This window comes from Xiphophorus hellerii, chromosome 16, assembly GCF_003331165.1.
Source record: "Xiphophorus hellerii strain 12219 chromosome 16, Xiphophorus_hellerii-4.1, whole genome shotgun sequence".
NCBI classification, from domain to species: domain Eukaryota; kingdom Metazoa; phylum Chordata; class Actinopteri; order Cyprinodontiformes; family Poeciliidae; genus Xiphophorus; species Xiphophorus hellerii.
Window position 1 is genome coordinate 7,955,410 of NC_045687.1, and position 12,019 is coordinate 7,967,428.

A 12,019-nucleotide genomic window follows, 5' to 3' on the forward strand; every position below is an offset into this window, starting at 1 on the left:
TCATCAGAACTATGCTAACCATGACATCATCATCTTTTGTGCTTTCCTAAATTGTTTAATTGTACAGTAGCCTTAGTGTATGGAAAAATTCAATTTGAATAAAAAAAGAAAAAAAAATTCCAACTGAGGACAAGGTCTGATTTTTATATCAGATAATTAGAAAAAGTAATGATGTGTCCTTTTGTACAATCTAATGTCAGCTGTAGATGGCCAAAGTTGAAGGCCGTACATTAGACCTAAAGTAATTTGCTTTTTATATCCACTTTTATGCAAATCATTCAATGTACACTCAACAAATAATTTCACACAATCTTGAAACTAAGCTATTATCATTGTAAAAATAATTTTAAAAAGTGTTACAATCATAATAAAGATACTGACTTTGCTGTATGTGCACCCTTAACTTTATTTCACAGTACTTTGTCTGAAAGCAGATAACATAGTTTTAAGAATTAAAAATAATAATAAAAAAACACATCTTTGTGCTCTTGTTTGTTTTGATGCACTCAAACAATTGTTGCACTCTCTATATGTTTTCCTCATCACTTTGAACTCTTATTAGACACAGAAGTGCTACAATATGCAATATAAAAAACATGGTTCTAAGTAGCTAAATAAACTAGAACCCTGACAGCTCTTGAAACATACTGAAATGTTTTTTATAAAAATAATAAATGAAGATTTAACAACAATATAAACATTAGAAATAATACAACAATTTACACTTTTACTTAAATCTCAAAAAATTTAAGGCGGTTGAAATATTAAGTCAGACACCCATTTAACAGAAAACAAGGTAAATAAGACATTCACATCAGGCTCATGAATGTTTCATCATAGAGTAAAATAATAATATCATGACACATTTAAATGAGATGGACAGAGTCATGTAAGAGAAAATGTACAAATGGGTTTGAAATACAAATGCAAACAATCAACTTAATAATGTTTCTGAAAAGGTTCTTAACTCATGTCTGAGAACTATACATAACTTGTACACACATGTCTGGCATGCTGTTTTGTTTATTAATCCATTAATTAGATTGTGTATTATGTTTTAATCTGGATGGACCTCAGGTCACTGCGTAATGTTACTCTAGCCAGAGTTTAGAGGGAAGTTGGAGTTTCTTTTTAAGAAAGCAGGGTAAAACTGGAATCAATGTTTTTTACTGTTACTTTATTGTCTGTTACTATATTTAATAGCGTGGTAATAACCACAATGGAATCTAATAAAAGTCACAATAAATGTATTCAAGTGTTGAGCTATAAACATCAAATTAGTTTTAAATAATTTAATATATTTTTTTTACTTTGGTGTCATGAGGTTGGAATAGTTAACACTACGGCCAAGTAGCAGAGAATGAGCTAAAATTTGATTTTAAACAATTTGAGCTTTGATAACATTTAAATTATTTTTTCTTTCAAATGTGAGTAAATAGGTTGCTATACAATGTATTTTAATATGTTGAAGCAATGATGAGAAAGATATTTAGCTCCTTTATACATGTTGACATTGCAACAATTCATTATGTGACAGAACATATATTTCTTAAATGTTATTAACTATGTGATGAATCATCATGAGCCTTGTTGGAATAAAATATATAAACATCTTACAAATAAAAATATTGAAATAACATATTTACTTAAAAAAAAATCATGATTTATAAATTCACAGCCATTAAGTCAGAGGATTCAGTTTCACATTCGAAAACTATACTTTAGCATGTTGATGTGTGCCTGGTACTTTGCTTTCATAATATACAAAATGATTTAACAGCCTAAGCAGATAAAATTCACATTAAACTTCTCAGCAAGCAACAAGGCCAATCTGAATAACAAACTATCTTCGTTCCTGTATACGATCACCTATTATGCAATATAGCAGGCTGGAAGAAATATTGAAGCAAAAGAAAAATAAAAGTGAAATCCACAAGAGATAATAGCATGATTCAAAAATCTTTTTGAAAATACATGGAAAAAGCTGCCATAGACAGATCAGAATATGTATCTGTTACATTCATCTATTGGGCTCCCCTGCAGGGCAGCTTTCTGTCTACCTAAATAATGACAATGTACAGCTGCCTTTCCATTGGAGTCTTAATGTTTTACAGCAGGCTTTTAAGTAAAATCCTGTTTCTGAATACAACGGTTTCCCAATTTGTAAATTTAAAGGAGGAGCTTATAAAAATAAATAACTAAAATTATATTGCTCTACTACTGTATGGTAATTTGATCCCCAGACTAGGCAGGAAAGTTGTAAACATTTTTAGCTTTTTCTACTTTGGTACAAAAGATACAAATGGCGGTTCATGGAACAGAAACACAGACGTTAACATCAGCATGTTCTATACTGCATTTTTGCCAGTAGGGTGTATTTCAGGAACCAACCAGTAAATACTGCACTTTGTGATTCAGGGAACTTAAAAAAACTGAATCCATCTGAATCATGTAAAAAGCTCAAAACTGAATGAAAAATAACAAAAATATGACTGGTGGAATTCTTTGAATTTACTTTAACACTAGAACCGCAAAGAGGTCATTTTTACTCCTTATACATTCTCAGCTCTTAGTAAGACTTGAATCCACGGTGTCTACTACTTTATGGCTTTTACTAAAATGTCCCTCGTTAGCAATGCATTAGTTATGGGATATGTATGATATGGGAGAATGAATATTTTACCTTTTAACCAAGGACTGCAAAGTAAGTAATTAACATAAACGGTATCAAATACAGTGCTCATTATATTTGCCTAAAAGACAATAAAACACTCTTGCCATATTACCCATGTGTGAGTAAAGTCCAGGACAAATCTCCATTAGCCATAAACTGCTGGCTCACATTCACTATAGCAGACCCAGTGGATCTTCTTCTGGGGCTGCTTGCATGTTTTCTATTCCTAATTTTATTTTTGAGCTCTGCAGATTACTTGACTGCATTGTGTACATCCTTGGACCATCACAAATTGGCTTCTGTAATTTGCCAATAAAAGAACAAGAACTGTGCAATAACCCAGAAAGTTGGTAAAAAACCAAACCACAAATCCAGTCTATATTTGGCTTTGTCTTTGTTTAATAAATTATTAAACATTGTGGAATCTGCTGTGCATTTTTGGCATTTAAGATTATATTCGGACAAATATACAACCTAGTAAAGACTGGATCAGATATGAACTGTCACATTAGAGTTTAGAAGGTGTATTTTCTTTCCATTTTTTTTTACTTTGACTGCATCTATAAAACAGCATGGGGACTGATTTTGAAGTCAGTCTTTGTAAATGTGTGAAGGTAACATTAATCTAAAAATATTTTTCATCAAAAATGTTATTTCCCTTTCATAGCATTTTTATTCCTCTGTTTATTTATTTATTATTTTTTTTGTTTGTTGTTTGATTAATGTCTTCATTCCTTTGCTAAATTAAGAAAAACACAGAAGAGATATTGGACATGATATTAGAAAATTTTTTGGATGATGTATAAAAAGGGAGTTCTGCGTTACTACTTATCAAGTATGATTGAAAATGTGTGCCTGATGCAATTTCATACAACAAATTGGCGAAATAGTTTTTCTCCATACAGTTAATAAAACTATTAAAATGATCATAATACAATTTGTTGAAATTTAATCTGTCTCATTTTTAAGGCTGCTAGAAATGGGGATAAAACCTATGGCAGTTCTGAGGAGTACTGGAACGACTGCGGTTCTAGGGCTAAAGTTAGACGTTAACAAATTATTTTCAAAAGAGACAGCAGTCAGTTTGATAAACCTGATTCATCTACTAATACTTCACCATTTACACAGCAAACATTTCAAATATAGAAACCCATATCTGTACACATTTTTCAATTAAATATATGCAAGGAGGAAGAAAAAAAAGTGTTCTGCTTGTGTGGGTCCCAATAGTTCCTCAAAAAATTTTAAAGTTTCATTTTCTTCATATAGTAGATTCATATTACACAACAGCAAATCCACTGTCACAGGACTTGGCCATGCGATACCCAAAAAACCTAATATCCATTGTAACATATATATAATTAATTTGCAATCTATTTTTTCCAAGATGAATGCTTTAGATAATAAGAGAAGTTTTAGAATCCTTGTCTCATCTTCTTCACAGTCAAAAGAGAGTGTGATATACATGAAAGATTAGTTAATTATGGTAGAGAAGTATCCATTGATTCAAATGTCAAATGATGTTCTTGTGTCATTTTAGCAACAGAAGGTCCATTTTAAAAACACCTAGATGAATTATGATTTATGTTGGGCTGAAACGCCTTTCCAGTAGTCTAATATGTCATGCAGGTCCTCATCCTTTGCAAACTGAACTTTCTTACGCAGAGCATGGCCGGCAGCCATGTACTCCTCATCTTTATGTCGCTTGCGGTGGAGTCTGAATCGCTCCCAGATGCTGTGTGAAGGTTTGCAATAGTATTCAGGGCTGGATGAGTAGCTTAGATTGTGATACTGAGAGGACATCTGGGAGTAGGCTAAGTCTCTGGACCGGGAGTGCGTAAGGGGTTCCAACAGCTTGTGGCTATCAGGTCCTTCCAGCTCCTCTATCTGAGCATCGGGATATGAATGCCGGTGGTCACTGTACTGGCGGATCTTATCTGCCTCCGCCCTCAAGATGGCTGCAGCAGGTGTTACTGTAATGATGCTCTCTCCTGTTGGGGAGGTTTTCTCTATGTACTTGGAGTCGGAGCGATAAGGCCTTGGGCTTCGCATGGGCCCGCCTGTGGCAGTGCTGGGCCTCTTTGGCGAGACATCAGAGCTTCTATGCCTCTGAAGAGAGTGATGGTAGCTGTCCTTATACACTGGGGAAAGAAGGCCAGGGTTACTTTGGGGGTGCTCTGATATTAGAACCAGTTGGGGCTCTGCTGTCGACACTGCTCCAGATTTAACTCCTTGAAAAGAAGTTGATTCTGATTTTAGGGCATCTATACAGTTGTTGATTATCTGATTGACTTTATCGACTTCTTTTGCAATTGTGGAAATCTCTGCCACTGATCCTTGACTGTTCCCAGCCATTCCCATATCACACTCTCTGCGCTCATGATGATCCATGCTCCGGACATCCATGTAGTTCCCCTTCATCATTTTTGGAGTCTCACTTATCTCTTGAAACTTGTACTGCTCAATTTCACTTGCAGATGGCAGGTAGGGCATACGGGCCATGCTCTCTCCAGTCAGCAGCTGTTTCTGTGACATTCGAGAAATAGTCCCTCCTTCTAGTTCTTGCCCATACTTGAGTTCCATTATATTTTTCTTAAGACTTCCTGATTTTCTTTGCTTTTCATCTTGTTGACGCTTCCTTCGCAAACAATAATACACAATTCCCAGAAAAATCACCATGCTAAAAAGGCAGCCCAAAATAGTCATAATATAATGAGTAGCAGTTGCATTGTTTACAACTCTGTCTTTTCCATTCCAAGGGCCAGTGGAGAATGTCAGACATGTGTGATTTTGTTTCAGAGAATTGCGTTCTGAAGTAACACAGACTGTGTAGTTGGAGTGGGGTTGAAGGTTTTTAATCTCAACATCTTCCTGTACTTTATAGAGCCTGTCCAGGTTTGTGAAAAAGTTGTTGTTGTAAAGAACCAGAAAATACAGCTTCTTGAAGGGATCAGGAAACTGAACTGTAACGGTAGCAACTGTGTTTGTTACTGCCTTTAGATTCATCACAGGGGTTCCCTGCACCTCGTTTTCAGTTGTACCAATGGTTGTGTCATCTGGTTCTGTGCCTGAGGAACAGTCTTCCAGCCCACAAAGTGTTGAGTCAGGTGGTAGTGTTGTGGACTCCATAGAGACAGTAATAAATGGGGTCACGTAGTCATCGGTACACACAGTTGTTAGCATGTGAAGTGCATTTCGGTATGTGGGGTTGTTAGGATTCTGGCTTAGTAAGCTGTAACCGGCAACACCACGAGGAGAGTCACAGACCATCCGCTCATTTGTCCGGTTTGGGAAAGTCGAAAGCCATTTCACAAACCCCAGCAACTCACATGAGCAATTGAAAGGGTTTGTATACAGCTCACAAGTGGTGAGCTTACTTAGGCTGGTAAACGTGGACCCATCTAACTGTTGGATTCGGTTCATGGAGAGATCAATATTTTCTATGTTGGGGCATTCCCAAAAGGCATTATGTATCACAGTTTCAATCAGGTTCGCCTGGAGGTAGAGGTACTGCAGTTTTCCTAAACCCCGGAGAATCCCCTCTGTCAGGTTTCGTAACTTGTTGAAGCCCATTTGGAGAACTTGCAAGTTAAACTGAGCAGAAAAGGCTCCGTCTTCTATGTATGAGATCTCATTCTTGGTCAGGTTCAGGTAGGTCAAGTTGGCAAAGCGACTGAGAGAAGAAAAATGGATACTTTTGATTTTGTTTTCATTCAGACGAAGGTCAACAATGGTGTTATTGATATGCTGTGGGATGGCTTCGTAGGGTGGTTGATTTTGGCTGCAAATTGCAAGCCACACAAAGCCCTTTTCTCCCTCAATCAACCAGCAGTCACCACTTACTCTGCCAATGTGAGTCAAACATATAAGAGTTATAGACCAAAACAAGGCACTCATCACCCCGTCTGATCTACAGGCCATTTGTGCTTTTCTTAAAGTCATGTATGGATCCAAAAAAACCAAAGGGGTTTAGTATTACAGTTGTTTCAGTACCTTGATTTGATTCTGTTGGGGATGCAGCAGGATGTTCAGCTGTTTTCAGAGCCACAATAATTACGATTACTTGTTTTGTGTTTATCGATGGGTGTGAGATGATGCATATTGTCCCCATATACCAATAAAAAAAAATAATTGACTATCCTTTTTCAGTTTCTTTTCAATGAGATATGCTTGCGTCAATTTTGAGGCGATGTTCAAAGGGAGACTTCACCGCCTCGGCTTGTCTTGAGCTTTTGTCCTCAGAGGCTACCATCATTAAACCGTCTCATCTTGGTGATTTTGACAAGTCTCTCCTTTCTCTGTCTCTCTCATGTGCACAGATGAATAACCTGCAATATAAAAACAAGAGCAGAAAGTGGATGATAAGCCTAGATCATAAGAAATGAAACATTTATATTGACTGTTAAATGTTACATATAAAGACATGATTTGTGTTTACTCAAGCCCTTCTTATTTGCTCTTCACCAATTATTTCGTACACAGTTTAAGAAGTGTTTGCAGTCTCTGTGGCACCCTCTTATTAAGGGAAACTGTAGGCCAATTACCACTTGACAGGTTGAGTAAAGCAGGGTCCCTGTTTTCACACCATTAACCTGAGGACTGTCAGGCAGGAGGTCCATGTTAAGAAGCCGTGTTAAATCACATACACAGCACCATGTGAACTGACAGCTTGGATCAATGTATTTAACATTTTTACCTTATGCATGAATTAAAATCTATCAATGTATTGTATTATATAAAGTAGATAAATCTTGTACATCGATCATATATTCAATCAAAATTTCATGAAAAGAATATACCGTATTTAAAAATCCCATGAATTTGGCCTGTGCAAGAAGGGTTGACAACAAAAATAAGCAATGCAATGAAGAAGTAATTGCCCCTAGTTATTTTGTTCTACTTGTACTTATTTGTTAGACATAATGATGGAGATCATTAAACATGTTATAAAATGACACTGAAATAACAGATTTTCCCTTGGAACTGTCTCATGGACACCAGTCTTGGAGGCTGGTAACTCCTGGGAAGGTGTACTCTTCCATGTTTTCTCCAATTGTAGATAATGGCTCAGATTGTGGTTTGCTGCAGAACCAAAGCCTAAGAAGTAGCTTTCTTACTGATTCCAGACTAATAAATGTCTGAATTTCTTCAGATTATGACATTATGTTGGATATTTTATTTTTTTTCACCAACTTTTTGTTGTCAGACAGTTTCTATTGAAGTGTACATTTGATCCTGCAGGTCAGGCAGTCAGGCCTGGTTGTAACAAGTAAAACAGAACTCAAAAGAAGGTGGCTAATAATTAATACATGACATAAGAATGGAAGAGTATCGTAATTCATATAGAACCGCCTTGGCTTGGCAAGGTTTTTTTATTATAATAAACTAAATCATCATTTGAAAACTACACTAGGTGCACTCTTATTCCTTCATAAAATGAAAATGTATTTGATTCTTTAAAGCTAAGTGTCACTATAGAAGAAAAAGCAGCAGAGCAGAGCATGTAGTTTTTTTTCATAGTAGTGTTGGTATAAAATTATTTTCTCAATATTTGAATAATTAAAGGCATTGGCTTCAAAAGGCTGTAAATCAATCAGGAGGCATTTCCAGAAAGATTTCAGATATTTTTTTTTACTTTTATGAGTTTTTGAAGGGAAAAGAGAGCAGCAGCAGGATTTGAATGTGTTCACACAATTTCTGACTAAGACACATTTTGTGTTGTGAGAAAAATCTGGTGATGAGGTTGAATCTGTGGTCTGTGCAAAGACAACATATGACCAATGTTAAATATTTTTCTTGTCAAAATTTGAAATGTGCCTGTAGCTGCAGCTGACTTATTATTGTTCTCTTTGTCTGATTTGTTAGCAATATTGTTTCAATGTTTTTTACAACTAAGCAACATTCTACTTATCTAATGTTAGGTAGAGTTTTATGTTCTTAATGTGCAGGAACATTTGTTTTCCTGTCTGAATACTGTTTAGAGAACATCATATACTTAAATGTGTGTATCAATATAAACAACCAACCTTTTGGAGCCACAATCAACACATCCGCTTTGTGCTCTGCAGCAATATCTAGTTTTCTTAGATATTGTCAGTCTTGACCAACACCATCGTCTTTTGTATAGTTAGCAGTAAAATGTCTGACTATACTGGAAGGTATGTTTTGTGACTAATATTTGACTGTCAGTGCTCGAAAGTATAATCCTGAGATCAACTTTTCTCTGTTACATCACAATGCTGTTAAAATTACAGACTTCATAACAGCATTTAACTGCCCAAAGGTCATTGCAGTGTTGTTTACAGGGAAACAAAAAAAACAACTTCTTGTTGCACAGATATCTATGGATAAAACACTACAATCAACAGTAATAACATGTCATTTAAAGCAATCCGCTGAATTGATTTTATCATGCAGGAATGAATGTTTGTACTTAACAGAAGACAAAATTATCCGTGAAAAACCGATGTATCTAAATGCTGCAATGTTAGAGGAGTATTTCTGTATTAGACAATGACAGCAAATGCATTTCTACTGATAAAAACGGAGTGAATTAATAAGATAAAGCAAATGTGTAATAAATACAGTTTTGGGGTAACATGAGTAATGCTTATGATTAAAAACGGAAAAACAAGAGGGAAATATTGAGCTTTCTTTTTAACTGTCGAAAAGTGTATGCTCCAATTGTTATTCAAAATGCTAAAACAGACAAGCAGCTTTCAAACATTTTTTGAGTCCAGTTCTATTCAGTTCACACAGTGCAATGAAATTATCAGTAATGATGCTTAGATAATCAAGTAAAAGCACTGGTCAGCTATTCGAGTACAGTTAAAGTGCAGGAATAAATGGTGTCGTGAATACTGCTACAGACTGCCAAAGGCTGCCATTATAAAACCACCTTCATGATGACAAAAGAGCAGTGACACAGGAGCACTAAAGAAAAAACACTCTGAAAACCCCTGAGAGGAAAGAAGTTCCAAATCAAATGTTCCATGAAATGAATATGAAAAATACAGCTCTGCAGAATATCTAGCCAAGCAAAAGATATTTTAGGGAAAAGGGGGCCTTGTTACTGTTTCTCAGTCTATGACCTTTATTGCGAATACCGCATGGCAGAGATTGAACATCTGACCTGGCCTCCGCTTGCTCACAGCGTGACAACATGCTTTTAGCCATTAAATGGAAGTTTAAGTTAAACCTGAGAAGTTTCCCACCTCCCCCTCATTTAGAATGCATTGGTTGTGTTTTGTTTGTCCACAGTGACTCACTCTTAAGTGACTCACTGTATTACCACTGAAACTGTTGCACAAATTAAACAGAGGATAGTTCCCCTATGTAAGGGTTAGAGTGAAACACACCGCCATGCTTCCACTGATGGATAAACTTTAGCTTTTGGGTGGCAAAACACAGGATGTGCTGTTAAATATGATAAAATATTTAACTCATCCAACTTGGGACCTAATGAATACACAACAAATGGCAATAAAAACAATGCCTACAGTCTTAAGTTGTTATGGGATAAACAAAAGAACTAGCTACATTAAAATTAATTTTCAGAGCTTCAGTTTCATGCAAATTACACCAAAGTCTGCAGTCAGATCACAAAATGAGCCTGAGGCACCTAGTGTGCATGTTGCCTTGTGAAAGCTTAGGTCTATTTGCCACCACAGACCCACTTTCCATAATGGCAGCAATCTGTATGGTCCAGTGTGAGGCCTTAGTGCAGCAGGCCAGAACACCCAAGGCATCAGAGCTGAGTGTATGCCTCTATCACACACAGGCAGCCATTCCACAGACTCTTTTCCATTTAGGCTTTATGTGCTCGGTAATGAAGCCTTTTCTTTTCTTTTCCCCTTCTGTGGATAACCTATTGAAGCATCTATTGAAGGTTTCTGTTTTACCCGTTCAAAGGGTCTTTGTATTGAGCCGTACAGTAAATAATTTACTCACCTTGTATGAGAAAAGGTACATGAAATTACAAAATTTTAAGTGTTAAAATTTCACAATCACACTTGAATTGCAGAATTAAAGATTAAAGAAGTGATGTGAGTTATTTTGGCTGTGTGGTAGAGAAGTTGATATCACTGTTGTCTTGTAACGAGAACATTTTGGGGTTTGAATCCAGGTCACCTTCTTGCATGGAGTTTGGACATTTTCCTGTTCTAACAGGGTTCTTCCCACTGTTCTGAAAATGCATGTTAAATGGTGTACAATCAGTTTAAAATGTCTCGTCATGAGTAGGAGAGATCAAAAAACACATTTGGAGATTTGAAATGTGTGTTCTCTTTCACTGACATCCTGAGCGTTGATGATCTAACCAAGTCTTCAAGGTACCGTAATTTTGACAGATAATCAAGAACACCACATGTAGAAAACAGATTGAAAACTTTGCCCACCCTCCCAACAAAGAGCTTTGTGTATGCAAATAAACAACACTTCTCTCCGTAGCTATCTCTGCCTGTCAGTCCCCTCCTATTTTTGTCAATGAGCCTGTCCAGAAAAGAAACATTCTGCTGCATACCAAGCCACCATTGTTCTTTTCAGCCTCCAAGTGTCTATAAAAACATTATATCAAAGAATCTGTTTTCACTGTTAAAGGCTCTTCTTTTTCTTGTTTCTCCCTTGGCTTCCTATCTTGTGCTTTTGTGACAGTGAAGGTGCCTCAATCTCTGAGGATCCTCCTCATCCATACCAATGACTGCCCTTTATTTGATGTCATTGACAATGCATGCACTTCTTGCTTGAAATGAAAAAAAAAAGTTAGAGATTGGAAACCGGAATAGAGGAATCAATTGAGTTGAAATGGAAGAATTTCTCTTGGGGCAGAAAAACATTGTGCTCATAGAGGTGTTGAATTGCTTTGGAGAGCAGAGGAACAGGGTCACATTTGTGCAAAGGAATACCAGACAACTTTTATCTTATGCATTAATTACTCTGAAAATATATTTAGAAAATGTATTATTAATTTGCTGAATGTGATGCATTTCTCATGGCTTCAGTATTTTCTTGAGGTTATGCACTCTATGCATTTCACTTAGTCTGACTTTGTAATTTTTTTTACCTTATTTTGAAATTGAAACCTATACCACATCAAGACACAACTTTTGTGTTTTCCTTCTAAAAGCCTTAATTTCTATACAGAAAGATTTGATTACTGTCTTACATGTCTGCGTGGGAAGCAAAACAATGTTTGAGAAAAAATAAATCTTTTATAACTTCCTCAGGTTCACATGAGCGTATTAAGTCAAGTTAACCTTCCTACTGAACCGTAAGTCTTCAGGATGCCACAGATATCAGACTGCAATTTATAAAGTTGTAGGTTAGACTCTCTATCACTTTGTTGAA

The 12,019-nt window shown here is 36.2% G+C and overlaps 1 protein-coding gene across 2 annotated transcripts in view; it reads right to left on the minus strand.

Moving 5' to 3' along the window:
* Nucleotides 1–381: 381 nt before the first annotated feature.
* elfn1a (extracellular leucine-rich repeat and fibronectin type III domain containing 1a) overlaps nucleotides 382–12,019 on the minus strand; it is an 80,555-nt gene continuing 68,917 nt past the window's right edge. For both annotated transcript variants that reach the window (XM_032588339.1, XM_032588336.1), the window contains one exon: nucleotides 382–7,002. In XM_032588339.1, coding sequence (XP_032444230.1) covers nucleotides 4,250–6,616 — 2,367 coding nt within the window. In that variant the 5' untranslated portion in view covers nucleotides 6,617–7,002 and the 3' untranslated portion in view covers nucleotides 382–4,249. The remainder of the gene's footprint in view (nucleotides 7,003–12,019) is intronic.